This window comes from Oryzias latipes, chromosome 15 (assembly GCF_053564925.1).
Source record: "Oryzias latipes strain Hd-rR chromosome 15, Olatipes_Hd-rR_3.1".
Lineage (NCBI taxonomy): Eukaryota > Metazoa > Chordata > Actinopteri > Beloniformes > Adrianichthyidae > Oryzias > Oryzias latipes.
In genome coordinates, this window is record NC_136251.1 from 12980013 (window position 1) to 12996446 (window position 16434).

Consider the following 16434-nt stretch of genomic DNA (forward strand, 5'->3'; position numbering starts at 1 on the left):
CAGGTGTTCCTCTGGAATACCTTAACAGACAAATCCAACCATAACTGACAGATTCTCCACATTGCATCTGTCTCTGGTTCCATCACTTTTGATGCCAAATTCAGCAGAATCTGCTTTTGTCATGATTATCCTTGAGTTTATTTAATACTATTTTGGCCAATATTTCAATCATTTTGTTTTGGATGTTGCGAGAGGTGTATTTAACATTTTGTGGTACGTCTTTATTTTGTTAAACTTTGGATCCTTCGTCAATGTGTAATCAATCATTTTTAAGAACAGTCTTGCAGAGAAATCATCATTTGAGCTTTCCACACTGCCACAAAGTGGAAGTTTATTTACTGCAAGGAACTGAGCTACTTGTCCAATAGTTTTTATATAATATTTATTTTTTCAACACAAGGGGACCCTAAAAGCTTACTAATGGTTTCCCCTGTGGCCTCTCTTTGGGACATTTCAGACCAGGTTTTTACATTTTTTATGCGGCATTGACTTTTTGTATGCTTTGAGAGTCCTTGTCTTTTTTTAGTGCACTTTAATTATTAAATCCTTGTTTTGTAAAAACCAAATCCCTGCCATTGTTCCCCCCAAATTTATAACACGGGAAAAACAAAAGCATGCATCAATCTTTGCTGAATATTACACCCGTGGTCTTCCATGATACCAGCCTGGGCAGAATGAGCATGCATTACCAAAGTTATGCTTGGGGGAAACCAGAGCTGTGGGTTGTGACAGCGCTAAAGTGTTCAAGCCTAAATCTACATCATCTGCAGCAGCCACTACTGGCCTGGGAGCAACTGGGACAGCAGGGGCTGTGCTTGTTCAACTAGACAAACTACATGTACTCGGCTGAGCGCGGGGATTCAAGTTTGCAGTACCGCCCGACGAGTGGGTCTCTGCTGCCGTTGTTAATGCACCCAGCACTGGCAGCTTGGATGCTAAGTTTATTGCGCATGTAAACTTGTTTCTCAGTTAACCCAAACCAGAACAAAGAAAGCGATAGAGGACAAGAATGAGTTGAAATAACCAGTGATCAAATCCTTTCAGCAATAAACAGCAGAAAACTCTGAACAGCACTGGGGGGCCAGTCCTGGCATTTGGGGGGGGCATTGCCCCCCCTTGCCCATGCCTAGATCTGGGCCCGCTCTGACCCTTGGATGTTTACTGGAGGGTGGGAGTCCTGCTGAATCTATCACCATCTCCTTTGTCCTGCTGGTGATTTGATTGTTTTTGCACCAACTGAATATCCACAATGACAGCTCTGTACTTGCTGTCGCCCCCCTCAGACACATAAGTAATTCTGCTGTTATCAGAGAACCTGAGAGCCACTGGAGTTATAAAAAAAAAAGTCTTTAGTGAGTGAGATGAAAAAAGGGGGGGGGGGGGGAGCTCCTGTGCTGCAGTCCTTTCCATGTTGATAGATCTCACTTTAAATTTTCCCTCAAAATGTTTAGATTTCAGCACAATACATATGCAGGGCTCGACATAGCCATTTGTCCGCTGGCCCGGTCCTGTTTTTCGAGCAGTACGGACCACAAGACTTTATTTTTTACTTGTCCACTCGGGCCACTAAAATATCTAACAATTAATACATTTCTCACCTTTTTCAATAAAGTATATTTTGCGAAAACGTGTAGATTTACCTCGTCTTTATAATTCACCTTTTCTGCTAGTCCTGTGTTCAGACTTCAAGGGTTTCTATGGGAAACCTTTTATCACTCTTCTCCTCCTCTCCCGCCTGCGCGCGCGGCTGTCACTGCCGAGCACCACGCGGCACGCGCTCACTCATTTTTTTTTTCAAACTTTATTGAATGTAACAATTCAATACTAAACAATGTTAAACAGCAACAACGAAGGAACAAGCCAGTGGGTTATTATTCCATTTTATGCAGATATATTTAAACTGACACACATATCAGCGCCCCCTGGTGGTTTTTCACCGCGATGATCATAAGTCCAACACCGTCACTGAAGAGAGACTGAAGCATGTCAGAGATGTGGAAGACATGGCAGGAATAAATAGGAATATGTTAGATGGAGTGACGGGTGGAATTAGTAGTATGGACAGCAAGATATTTAATGAATGCATTGAAGATGAAACTGCATGCACTAAGCTTTAAGCTGAATTTTAAAGAATCAAAGGCAACTCCAAATCCCTGAATCTCAGACTCAAACGGAGTATAAGGTCAAACTACTTAATTTTGTTTTTCTTTACAACACTGTAAGCAGTAAGTATTTCTAGTTAACTGAATGATGTCAGTAATTTAATTGTTTTAAATTTTTCAATTATTTAATTTAATTAGGTAACTAAAGTAACTAAAAAGTAAATGTAACTTTGCAACAGTAACAAAAAGCAGAACCTTAAGGCAGTCAGAGCAAAAAAGTCAATAAAACTTCTTAACTATTGATTAGGAACAAATGTGAAATAGCAGTGATAAGAAGCAGCATGAAAACCTCTTAACTAGTGTTACCTACTACACTGCAGCGCTCTCTTCAAAACATCTGAAACAGACTAGAGCAGATTTAAGTTTGATATGCTCTATTTTCAGTCATTGAAAAGTGTAGAAATAAGTGATGTCACCAGAATGCACCAAATTGCACCATATTAAAATTTTCCGGGGGCATGCCCCCGGACCCCCCTAAAGTTGCAAGCACCTGCGGAGCACCGGGTTTCGCTGTGCGCGGTGTCGGGCCAGTAACTTTCAAAAACTACTGGCCCTCTGGGCCAGTGCAAATTTCTGGGCTATGTCAACCCCTGATATGAGATGGGGGGGGGGATATTTATATCAAACAGGTCATGTAGTCTTCAGTTATTTGCCTATAATAATAAATACCCTTAAAAATATATATTTATATTTATATTATATTTTTTACTTATGTCACTTTTGCCTAATGTTTGCATTTGTTTATTGATTGAAAACATTTCACAAACAAACATGCCAAATTCAGGGCGGGGCAAAAGCCGTTTTTCCATCACTTTCAGCACTCGTAGGCCGCGTTCCTCTTTTCCACACTTTGTTTCAGAGATTTTAGCATGTAGATTTTATAAGAGCAATGTTATCCAGGCTGTAGAGTTTCTTTAACAGCCAAAACAACCAACAGGAAACAAAATCTTTCTTAAAAATAATTTTAGTTAGTTAAATCTGGGGTTTTGTTTTCCTCATTTGTTTAGATGAGACAGATTGATAAGAAGTTTATTTTTTTTAACAGTGTTTTTAATAAAAGTAGGATCTTCTAATTAAACCCAACATCAGGGTGCAAACAGACTTTTTTTTCATGTTTAAAAAAAAAAAAAAACTGCAACCAGAATAGAAAAAAATGCAGAATGTGACTCAACTAAAAAGGCCAATTATTTAAAATAGAGATATTTTAAATCTATGGTTTATGTTTAGTTTGAATGGGTGAAAACATCTCTGTCTGTAAAACGAAAGCATTGATTCTCATTTACATTTTTTGCAGGGTGTCCATGTTTATGTTGTGCGGTATCTGTGTTGTTTGCTGGTTCAAAAACAAGACTCTCCTCTGAACAAAAGTAAAGCTGCGTTTTACATCAGGACCCGAAAATTAAAAAAATCAGAAACGAGAACGTCAACCATCACTTAAAAATCTGTCATTACTGAAACTTCAACAATAAATCACAGTAGTCATCTGTCTCTGGGACTTTCTATTCAACCTTATTTCATACTAACGGACTAACATGTACATTTAAAGGGAACAAAAGAATACTTTTCATTAATGTTTTAATTTAGTTTAAATAAAATTTCTTACTCCCTCATTTCGTTTTCTTTTGCAACACAATCATCCACAAGATGGTGCTGCTGCTCTAATTAAAAAACATAAAAAAAGGGGAGGGGAAAGGGAAATGTGAGTCAAAAGACATTTGACCGCGCTTATTTAGTTCAATTCATCATGAGTGTTAGAGGAAGACCGTGTAAGACCAACAGTCCAGACTCTTCAGAACCTGAGACGAAGACTAGGCAGAAGCAGGCCCCTCAGCCAAGATGTTCTGCAGCGGAGAAGACCAACGGAACCAGAAGAAGAGCAAACAAACAGGATCAGCAAAAGGAAAAGCAGCAGGAGAAGTCATGTGTGGAGATGAGGGCAAAAAACGCAGACTGTGTCGCAGAGGAAGCGGGAAACCCTACAGCAGGCAGCGCGGTCCAAATCTGTCAGGCCACAACTAAAACCACTAAAAAGTCTGCAAAGCCTAAGCAGGAAGACCATAACTCTGTTGAAGGTAAAAAGAAGAGCCCGGAAATGAAGAAACCCAACAGGATCAAAAGCCCAGAAAGACCCAGAGAGGAAACCGTAAAAAAGAAGGGAGACTCCATCCTCAAGGAAACCGTAAAAAAGAAGGACGACGTCATCCTCAAGGAAACCCTGAAAATCCTGAAGATAAAAATGGAAGAGAGATCCAACGTGGCAAAAGAAATCAATGACATAAAAAAGCACCTAACAAATCATTTAAAAGAGAAAACCCAGCTGTTTAAGGAAGTTCAGGAACCACTGAATACCGGGAGCTACTATGAAAACCTGAAGGTAGGTCACCTTAACCTGAACTTATTCTGTAAGCTCACATGATGACTCATGAAGGGGCCTTAAAAGTAGCCGGAGAAAATTCATCGCCTATGAGTGAAGCAGTCGCGGCCTACTTTATGATGACCAACACAAATTCAATCTAGAACCTCACAGAAAATAATCCGTGTGTGATGTAATAGTGAATTCATTCATGTTCACTTTGAGAAATATTCCGCTCCTTTTGGTGAATTGCTTTTAATGCTCCTCTACTGCCCGCATGCGAGGAACACAGAGAGCACAGCCATGTGGCGAGCTTATGGTAATTTATGCTTGTGCAGCGTGTGGCTGATGAAACAGCAGGAACAAGCGGCGATTCTTAGCAGAATGCAGTAAGAATTAGAGAATAAAGCTCCTGGACTTACAGTAGAAACCAGATAACTTAACAAAAGTGTTGATTTGGAGACGCAGGTGTCGTTAGACAATGACTACACTATGATCTTCATGCTATGCTAATGAACTGGAGATGCACAGACCGCGTCAATGTCAGACAAGATTTTCTCCGACCGGGCTTTTAAGACGTGGTGGATAAAAGCAACATAAATTAAACAATAAATACACATTTCAGAGCTGGTGTTGTGCTGAACGCCCCTTCCACCCCTGTGTGAGAGTGCTGCATGTGTACAGCCAGTGACATACTGGCAAGAATCCAAAACATGTGATTTCATTTAAAAATTAATCTCCTAGTGACAGAATTAGGAAAAGATGACACTAAAAGTTACTTTTATGCAACTAGATTTTTTTTTAAATGTGGTTATGTTCTGCTGGTTTAGACAACAGGTGACTGACAGCTCTCCTCATGGGGGACTACAGGGGCCTTTTTCCAGCAGTGTTCTGCTGCTGAAAAAAGAACACAGAAACTTTTGTGATAGAACATAAAACATTTCATTGCTGGTGTGAAAATGGCAAAAGAAGAGTACAAAGACTGAATAGAAATTTAAGTAGTAGTTACTTAAAAAATACATAGAAAATAGTCATTTTTATTTGATGTTTTAAATCTATTGTGACTTCCACTGTTTGAATTTCAAATATTATTTTATAAAACAAAACACCCAAGGTTTTTCTGTGTCAAATAGTGTATTTATTTATCTTCTATCTATATCTATCTATATACCCAGGCTGTGTCCCACCAAGGTGGGGTAGCCTAGACAGGGCATTCAATTTTAACTCCCTCCTTCTCTTCCCCAAACCCTCCTCCTTCAGTGACTGTGCGTGTGCGCATGTGTGCGTGTGTGAGACTGGTTCTAAGCCACGCCACACCACACTGCACAGGGTCAGCTGCACAGCCCAGTGTGGGCACCTCCACAGCAGGGCCTCAGCCAAAGCTGGTTTCCCCTTGCCGCTTCATCCCAAGACCAGGGGCCTCATTTATAAACGTTGCGTACGCACAAAAGAAGGCGTACGCCACTCTCAACGCAATAATTGAGATTTATAAAAAGCAAACTTGACGGGAAAATGTGCGGTCCTTCACGCAAGCTCTGACCCAGGCGTACGCACAAAAACGGGTGAAATGAGAAACGGCGACGCCGTCGGCAGATGGAAGAAACACGTGAAAGTGAAAATGACAATCCTGCCTCTCAGAAATAACATGAAGACTTCACAAAGCAAGTCTTACAATTAACAGCTACACCAACACCCGTTTGATCGATCAGCAGTGAAACAAACAAAAAACAAACGAAAATTACAATGAAATTCAAATGAACACATATTTGCAAAAAGAAAAGTGAAATATGTTCTGCAATATTGGCATGTTGTGCAATTCATCCTCATAAATAATATATTTAACAGAACGAAATAATGTACAAAACTGACATTCCCGTCAATGTGTCCGTCTGGCGGAGCAGGTGCAATTAGACAGACAGATGGATAGAGAGAGAGAGATGCATTAATTGTCCACTGGGGAAAGTTGTTTTCATAGTAAAACATTTCTTCATAAGCTACGGAATTATGGTATTCATGCATATGCCTTTAGTTTGTTTTATTTTTGATAAAACAATGTATGGCGTATGTCTCAACCATTCAGAAAGCAACAAGAAATTACATTTGCGCTGATCAATTTCCCATTTCCACGTTGATTATTACCGACATTTGTAGCTTGTCAGATGCAATTAAATGGATGGAAATAAAATGCTCCATCACAATGCGTAATGACGCACGATGGCTGATCTTAGAAGATGTGGCAAATGGAAGAATTCGGAGTGAACGCATCTTTAGACAGCAAGAAGACGTGCTGGCAAACGAGGACGAGTGGCTTATGAGCTGGTTCCGACTTCCTCGAGCCGTCCTGTTGGAGCTTTTGGGGGGGTGTCACCTGGTGCATCTGGCGCGTCGGTGTTCCCCCTGCGCCTCAGTCACCACTCCACTTAAAAGGGATTCCCCAATTATTGCCGCCAGTCTCTCATCAAGAGTGGTCAGCTCCGGTGTCCCCCTTTCCCCCACCCGTGGCAGACACACTCTGGCGATGCAGCGCCAGACGTTTTTTTGCCTCGACTTTGATGTTCGACCATTTCTTTTTTATTTCGGCCACGGTCCGAGGTTGTGAGGCTACAGCAATTACGGAGTCTGCCACCGTTTGCCGCTCACGTGGCTTTTTGGCATTAGTAATGCCCACACTGTGCCCTCCAAACAACATTATTCTCCTCTTTTCCACCTCGCCAACGATAACTTCTACTTCACATTGAGTGAAGTTACGTTTTTTTGATTTCCTCTCGGTGTTCGCCATGGTTTCGCAATCAATGAATATTCATTTGTGGGCGTTTCACGGACTATTTATGGGCAACTATGGGCGTGTCATGAAGCCGCAAAAGCTGCGCTGCATTTAGAATTGATTGTGATTCATTAAAGGGAAAGATGCGTAGGATGTGCGTGCGCACGGTTTTATAAATCTGAATATTTCTGTGCATACGCACGTCCTATGTTTCATCCGTACGCCACTTCTGACGCAAATCCTACGCAAAGTTTTATAAATGAGGCCCCAGACCTTTACCACACCCCTCCATTCATTCATACACAAACTCTCTCCACCCATCCCTGTCCTTGGCAGCCTCTCTCCCCTGCACCACAGTCATCCCTCTTGCATTTAACGCTCTTTTTACACCCTCTGTCCATCCCATTCGCGGTCTTCCTCTCATTGTCACTCCACTCACATCAGATTCGTATACCTTTTTCACCAAACGCTCCCTTTCCATTCTTTCAACATGTCCAAACCATCCCAGTGCCTTTTGCTCTGCTCTATAAGCCAACTCTCGCATCACACCAGTTCTCTCTCGGATTACTTCATTTCTCACACGATCCATACACCACACCAAACGTTCTCCTTCCACTTTCAGACTCCACGTTTCAGCCCCTTATAACGCTGCAGGCACCACCACACCATCATACAATCTCCTTTTCGCATCCTTTCCCAGTGACCTACATTCAAATACTCTCTTCATTCCCCCCCATATCTTTCGTACTTCATTCATTCTAAACTTTACCTCTCCCCCATTCCACCATCCACACAGACACACGACCCCAAATACTGAAAACACTCTACCTCTTCCAACAACTCCCCATTTAATGCCACATTCAATCTACGTTCACCCTTTAACCTCGTACACCTCATCACCTTACTCTTTTCCACATTCACTCTCAACTTCCTTCTGTCGCACACCCTTCCAAACTCCTCAACCAGACATGCCAAGCTCTCTTCTGAGTCAGCCACTAGTGCAGTATCATCTGCAAACAGCAACTGATTCACACTCCATTCGCTGCCGTCAGTATTTATCATGCTCACACCCGTACCCGACACCCTTTCATTCACCTCTTTTACCACACCATCCATATACACGTTAAACAACCACAGAGACATCACGCATCCCTGACGGAGACCAACCCTCACAGGAAACCACTCACTCATGCTATTTCCCACTCTCACATGCTCTATTGTTTCTATAAAAACTCTTCACGCCTTCCAACAATCTACCATCAATACCATACATACTCAACATAACCCACAACGCCTCTCTATCAATCCTATCATATGCCTTCTCTAAATCCATGAATGCCCAAAACACCTCCCTACCCTTAGCCAAAAAATTTTTTCACACAATTTTTTCTCCCTTCCCCTTGTACAGGGGAACCACACACGCACTCATCCAAATCAAGCGGCACCTGCCCACTTACAAAACACACATTCAACAATCTCACTAACCACTCGATCACGATCGCTCCACCACACTTCAGGCATTCCACAGCACACCCATCCACACCTGCAGCCTTTCCTACTTTCAACTTTCCCACAGTTTGCTCAACTTCCTCTCCCGTAATCAACACTTCATGCAACTCTCCTAATACATTCAGTCTACTTTCCCTTCCATCCATCCCAAGCACAGCATCCCGATCTTCCTCCACATTCAACAGCCTCTCAAAATACTCCGCCCACCTTTTTCTTACTGCATTTCTCTCATTCAACATCCTTCCATCCTCTGTTTTTACTTTCTCCTTCCTCCCCGACACTCCCTTTCGCACCCTTTTCACCTCCTTCCAAAACATTTTCTTGTTCTCTCGAAAATTGTCCGTCAACTGTCTGCCCCACCTTTCGTCCGCAGCCACTCTTGCTTCACGCACAGCTCTCTTAGCATCCCTTTTCTTCTCCTTATAACACTCCTATGACTCCCTGTCCTTTCTCTGCAGCCATACTTCGTACGCACATCTCTTCTCAGCTACAGCCAACCTTACATCCTCGCACCACCATTCACTTCCCTTTCTTACACCACCCCAAACATGTCTCACACCACACACTTCCTCTGCACTTCCAACCACTGCACTCTTGAACTGTTGCCATTCTTCCTCTTTAATCTCTTCTAACACATCAAAAAGCAGGATTGTTGCTTAAGCAAGATGCTTTATTTTAGTAAAGAATCTTAATTACATAAGTGTGTATAGTGCGGTGGAAGGAAGACGTTTGGTCCAAAATGAAAACAACTTGGCAAACTTGGAAAGAGGTTTCCCAATTTGGAAAGTTTACAACTCAATATTATAAATACTCAAGTCAATAATAAATTTTACAAGTAAGTTCACTTTACAAACAAAGGTCCCTCAGGGGCTCCCCCTCAAACGTATTGGAGGCAGTGTATTAGATAGGCAGTCACAGGAAAACCCGTTGGGGGAAATCATATATGTCAGCAGTGATACAGTAGAAGTTTAGAGTACTAAATTCCCCTCCTCTACTGCTTTCGAATCAGCTGAAATAATACCTGGAAGATGCATAAAAAGGGCCTTAATTTTCAAAATTTTCCAGGGGTTGGGGTGGGGTGGTAGCCTCCTACTCTGAAAACCTTTGAGGCCCCTGCTTGAGAACGTTACTAAAACAACTTCAACTTCACAGATTTCTAATCCTGACGAGTTCGACGTCATGCTGCCCCTGCTGGTGGAAAGAGCCAAACCTGAACCGTTTAAGGAGGATGGAGCCTTTTATAAAGTGGCTCTACAACGTGAAAACAACCCGCTGAAGGACTTACAGAAGGATGGCTTTCTACCTGCAAGCCAAATACTGGCCGAGTTCAGGAAGGAGGTGAAGAAACTCCTGAAGAATGTTGAAGGTCAGTTCAGATCTTAGATGTTGCAAATTTGCATTATTTTTTACATTATGTATTACCTTTCTGGAAAAACAGCAAAGAATTAAACCATTTGGGGAGAGTGCTCTGTGTGTAAAACACAAATACACTGTGGGCTAAAAATAAATGGAAAAACCCCCCACAAACGGTCAGACTTATTTAGTGTTTTTGAGGTTGAACTTGACCTCAAATTAACTAAATTTGATAAATACATAATCAAAACAAAGAAATACAATCCATAACCAACAGGAAAAGAAAAAAAAGAAAATATGTCAATAATGAAATGTCTGTAACAGCAAGAATATAAAGCTTGGTTTGCCACTATGTGATGCACTGTACTTGACACTGGGAAATCAGTTGCATTTATTTTCTAAAGCTTTCTGGATTCATTTTTAAAGACCTACTGATGAAAACTGTGTTTTTAACATGTTGTTGTGGCATTTGTCTAATGATTGAGCAATTTAAATTAGAAGATCAGGAGCAGACAAAGGAAAGATTTTTGAAAAAGAGCATATATGTGATGTATAAAATATACTGGGAAGGCCACAAGATCCCTGCCCCAAAAGAAATGATATATTTAGAAAAAAAAAGAAAAAAAAGGGTCTGGAAGATTCAAGGACACCACACAAACAGAGCTCTCAGCAACAGGAAAGGGAAGAGGAGACTGGGGTTCCTGTACATCAACAGTCCCGCCCACAACTCAGAGGCAATTTTCTAACTCCTGCTGCTCTGCAGAAACTATGTACTAGAAAGCAACATCAATTTTTTTAATTTCATTATGGTTAAAAATGACAATCATAATTAAAAGACCAGTGGGAACCCTTTTACAATAGATCAAAATGATTTGAGTGGGACTTTAACTACATTTTTCAACAATCCAGAACAGTCAATCTATTGTTGGAAAACTCTAAATATAGGCAATAAAAAAACCTGCATTGAAGCCTGGAATACTGCTCTGTTTGATGCTCATGTCTGAGCTGTTTTATCTAAAAATTCCTCTATGTGAGGCTTCAGGCTTTAAGATGAGGAAACCATCAGGTGTTCATCAGTTTAAGAAGACTCTTGTTTAAACATTGGTTCATTTTAATATTAGGATTCTCGATTGCAGGTTTTGAATGCAGAAACACCATGGTGATGCAAAAGCTTATGCATTCAGATTTGCGGACATGTTTTGTTGGTAAAAAATGAGCCGTTTCTCTTTCCAGAATGGAAGATGGTACAAGCCAAACCAGGCTGCCCTGCTGTGACCCTGACCAAAACAGTTGGGTCCATCCCAGTTTCCCTTGACTTGGTCCTCTGCCTTCAGGTCAAATCCAGCTGGCCGCCTTTCACTACTGACGGCTTTAAGATAGAGGGGTGGCTTGGGGCAAAAACAAAACAGGAACACAAACGAAAACCCTATTATCTTGTCCCAAAATATGAAGGAAAGGGTTCTGTGGAACACAATGGGGTTGCAAGTAAAGGTAAATGAATTCTCCAGCAGTAAAATGCACTATCAACATAAATCTGTCTGCAGCTGCATCTGCTCATGACTTGTCTTCTGTGCCACACAGACGCCTGGCGGATTTCCTTCTCACACATCGAAAAAGAGATCCTGAAGAACCACGGATCGGCGAAGACATGCTGCGAAAGAGGTGGAGAAAACTGCTGCAGGTCTGCATTTGGCAAACATCAGCTTCACAACTCTTGTTGCAAAAAGTCTTAAAACCCACAGTTCAGGAGAATTCCTAAATTCTGGAAAGACTTCTGTTTGTTTCTGTCCTTTGTAAAGCTCTAAAAACAAAGGTTTTCAAAATACAAATTCTCAAACATGACAATACATAACTCTTATGAATGTCAGAGGATAAATGCAGCTACAAAGGGGAGGAATCCAGTATTTTTCTTTGCTGGTCCCAAGTCCAACTAAATGCAGAGGTTTGTGTGTCAAACCAAAGTCAACTTGATCATGGAAATTACAAACTGAACATCCATAGCAGATCAGATGTGGTGCAAGTTAACTACATCTTCCACCGGTGCTGAAGAGCCACTGAGTGTTAGTGGAAACTGGATCCCTGTTGGTGGAAGAAGCAGATGTGAAAGGCGTGTCTATAGGCAGAAACAGAAACCGAAAGACAAGAATGTCAGACTCAATAGAAACTTTGACTGCAAGAACTTCGACAGAGAAAACTGGAGCTCATGAATAAAAGATGAACGGTGTATGTTCTGTGTGTTCAAGAGACCAGATAAAGAAGGAGCACAAATTATGCATAGAGGTTCAGGCTATTTTATCGTGGAGTGGATGGAAGGAAAAATGCAGTACTTTTGATGGGGAGTTTGGCAAGAATTGCTTAACAAATAATAATGACAATGGTGAACTCTTTTTTTTTTTTTACTGAAAAGAGAGGAACACCTGTTAAGAATGGAGGAAGAGGCTCAAACACTGATTGTAGCTTGTGCAGATGTTGAAATCTGAAAGAGATCAGCAAAAGTTGTGGTTTGGAAGAGTGTAGCTGATAGTAATAAGACTGTGGTGTCAGGATGACCTGTAGTGAGGAAGATGACAAAGACAGAGCAGAGGACCAAGCGGTGATAGTGGAAAAAGCAAGAGTGCTGAGGGATTTTTGGAGAGGAACTGAAACAAACTTCAGGAGATCAGGAGGTTCTCCCAGATGACTGGGAAGAAAATACTTAGCTTTTTTCATTCACCAAGGACATGACACACCAAGGACGTTTGGGAGTGTTAAGAGAAAAAGGTTTGCGAACAAAAAGGGTGACACCAAGAAGACAACAGTTAGGAGTACAGTGAAATGCAGCACAAGGTTGAGGTGGCAAATACTAACCAAAGGGTGGATGAGGACTTGAAGATGTGGTTCTGTACTGGTCTAGCCAGTTAAACAGAAATGGAAGGATTTAAAGCTGTTAAAGGTCATCAAAAACAGGCATGGAAATGTGTTAACCAGTTCCACAAGTGAGATGGAAAGATGGAAGGATAACTTCGAAGAACAAATGAATCAGGAAACTGTGGAACAAGAAGTAGCAAAGATCAGTAAGGCTGACATGAGGAAAACAATCCAGATGATGAAAATCTTTGGAAAGGCAGTTGGGTCTGACAAAATACCTGTGGAGGTATGGAGGAAACAGTTTGGGAGAGGTGGCAGTAGAGTTTCTGACCTGATTGTTTAACAAGACTTTGGAGAATCAGAGGATGCCTGAGGAAAGAAGGAGAAGCATCCTGCTGCCAATTTTGAAGAAGTGAGAAGTGCAGAACTGTGAAAAATACAGAGGAATAAAGCTGATGAATCCCAATGAAGTTATAGGAAAGAGTAGTGGCAGCTAGACTGAGGCCAGACTTATCGTTGCATGGCAAGGAGAGAACCACAGATGCAATATTTGCTTTGAGGATGAAGCTGGAGAAGAACAGAAAAGGTAAGAAAAAGCTGCATTGTGTCTTTGTAGATCCAGTGAAAGTCTATGACAGAAACAGAGAGAAGCTGAGCTTTGAATGAGGAAGTCTGGAGTGACAGAAAACAACGTCGGAGTTGTGCAAGACATGAAAGCTGACAGCGGTAGTAGTTAGATGTGCTGTAGATGTGACAGAGGAGTTCAACGTGGAATTTCAAGTTGGTGGAAACTCCCAACAGTGCTGAACCACACCCACTCACTGCAGTAAAGCAACCGGTCAAAGGAAGGTGACTGCATTTCCAAGGGCTGGTGGTGGGAGAAGCAGCAGTCTTCAATGCAGGCGGAGACGACTAAATTCAGAACAATGCAGGCAGAATGCACCGCTGGCAGGGCGGATTAAGGCAGGGTGCGACACAACCCTGTGGGGAATAGGCGGAAGATCAGAGCAGCACACTTTCAACTAGGGTTGGGCGATGTCCCTTAATTTGGCAGTAATAATTAATTAGTAATTTTTCATTATTATATAATTACTATTCATAATTTTACTTTATTTTATTTCCTAACTAATGACTCATCCGTGAGGAAGAAATAATGTGAAGTATAAACTGAGGGAAGTGACTTTAACAAAAAAAATAAACAAAATAGAAAAGAAGTAGTCCACTCCTGCACTTGATTAGTCAAGTGGACCGGTGGCCCGAGCGACCGTGTGAACGTTTGTTCTAATCGGAAAACATTTTTCTGGGCACATGCTCATGGTTGAATTCTAATCAGACCATTGATCCGTTCAAGATATTTTGCACATGTACCCGTGGCTTATGGTGTCGACTCGCAGCGTGGCGGGGGCGTGGCATCACAAACGTGTCTCTCCAGATGCCAGTCAGCCTTCACGATGGACGATGATATCGTGTGTCTAAATAAATGTGGCGATCACTCTCAGCTGGTCTGTGGCTGAGAGTGAAGTCAGAGTAAAAATAATTTGTTTGTGAGTGACTTTTTGATTCTGAAGAACTTACTGGTGAAGTTTGGCACGGTAGGCCAGGTACCATGCAGCACCAACCAATCAACACGCAGGATATTGGCAGCACCTGCTCTGCAGGTGAACTCAATTTATCCTGTCACAAAAGAAATGTGCAGAAGACTGTGGTAAAAGCAATCATGTTGTTGGTTTTGAGACTTTGAGGAAAGAAAGGAGGCAGAGCTGGAAGTAGCAGAGATTAAGATGTTGAGTGGCATGGTTGGATAGGATCAGGAATTAATCCATCAGAGAAAGAGATTATGGTAGATGTTTTGGATACAGATGCAGGGAAGCAGATTGTGATGGTCTGTACTAGGGGGACATCAGTTGATCTCTGGTTTGGTGACATTGGGAGGAGGAACAGTGATGATGTTGGGGTTGCATGCTGAGGTTGGAGATAGCAGGAAACAGGTCTATAGGAAGGACAAAGGAGAAGATCATGGATATAGGAGAGGATATGAGGAGGCTTGGTTTGAATGACGACACAGAGAGGATTAGATGGAGGCTCTTCCAAGATGATAAAACAAAAATAGAACCATAAAGTTCTTTTCAAAGCTAAACATTCAAACATGTCTAGATGCATTTTACATGTAAAATTTTTGTATTTTCATGTATTTTACAATATTTATTTGGTGGTTATGAAATGTCAATAGGAATCACAAAATGCCAACTACTCCTAAGAAATCAAATCCCTGTGCTCACAATACTCTGACAGTCCTCACTGAAAGCTTCTTTCGTCATGTGTTCACTCAGGAAAGACTGTCTGAAGCTCCTGAAACATCTTTTGCATCTCCTGAAAGAGCACGACCCTTCCCTGAAGGATGTCTGTTCCTATCACGCCAAGACAACGCTACTGCACGCCTGCTGCGCCCGCAACAAAGACGACGACTGGAAAGCCTCAGAGCTCCTTGGCTGCTTTAAGCAACTCCTGCTGGACTTTCAAGGCCACCTGGAAGCTGGGAAGCTCCAGAACTTCTTTGTTCCCGGCCAAAACCTGCTTTCCGGCATAACAAAGAAAACTTTAAATGACCTTGCCAAGCAGATAGAGGAGCAACTATTGAACGGGTTTCCAATTTTTGCCGCAGGGCTTTAAATGAAGTCAATCAAGTTTTGTTTTCAGCACTACATTTAGTGTTCAAAGTTCATGTAAACATTTAAACATGTAAAAGGATAAAATGAAATAAAACTTTTGTGTAAAAGCTTTTCATTGCTGTACATTAAAATTCAAAGTCCCACTCTGATCATGTTTTGTTCCCAGTGGTCATTTAATTATGATATTTTTTAGCCAAAATCAACAAACCTGTCTCATTCTCTAGAACACTTTGATCTTTAACAGTTTGATTTCAATATTTGTGATTTTAAAAATGACAAACTTTTCTACTTAAAATCTAGTTTTTGGACAGTTTTGGGATAATGTGCAGTTATTCTGTAATTAAAATACTTGTTAAAAAGCTGGGGTTGTTCTAAAAGATGGACATCAATCATTGCCACATTAAACAGCTTTAAAAATAAATAATAAATAGAGCAAAGTGTGAAGTAGAATAAAAAGCTAATAGACTTGGCGTCAAAGTCCGACTTCAATCATCTTTTGATCTATTTTAAAGACATTTCCAGTGGTCTTTTAAATATAATTATAGCCAATATAAAAAAAACTGTCATTTTCCAAGACATAGTTTCTGTAGAGCAGCATGAGTTCATTAAAAATTCACCTCTGACTTGTGGCCAGGACTATTTGTGTAGAGCAACCCGCAACCAACTTAGCATTAGCGGTGCAACCAATATCGGAGCCATCCAGTCGTCCATTTTTGAGCCAAATGCAAGCTCAGAAAAGGAAAACAACTTATCTATTTTTCTGCAAGCAAATGCATC

At 41.3% G+C, this 16434-nt stretch overlaps 1 protein-coding gene across 1 annotated transcript; it reads left to right on the forward strand.

Annotated features, from left to right (window-relative positions):
- Positions 1-3823: 3823 nt before the first annotated feature.
- cgasa (cyclic GMP-AMP synthase a) lies at positions 3824-15806 on the forward strand. Its single transcript, XM_004077225.5, has 5 exons — positions 3824-4536; positions 9941-10154; positions 11375-11632; positions 11723-11822; positions 15319-15806. Exons 1-5 carry the CDS (start codon positions 3907-3909, stop codon positions 15656-15658), a joined length of 1542 nt encoding a protein of 513 aa, XP_004077273.1. The 5' UTR covers positions 3824-3906; the 3' UTR covers positions 15659-15806.
- Positions 15807-16434: the final 628 nt, after the last annotated feature.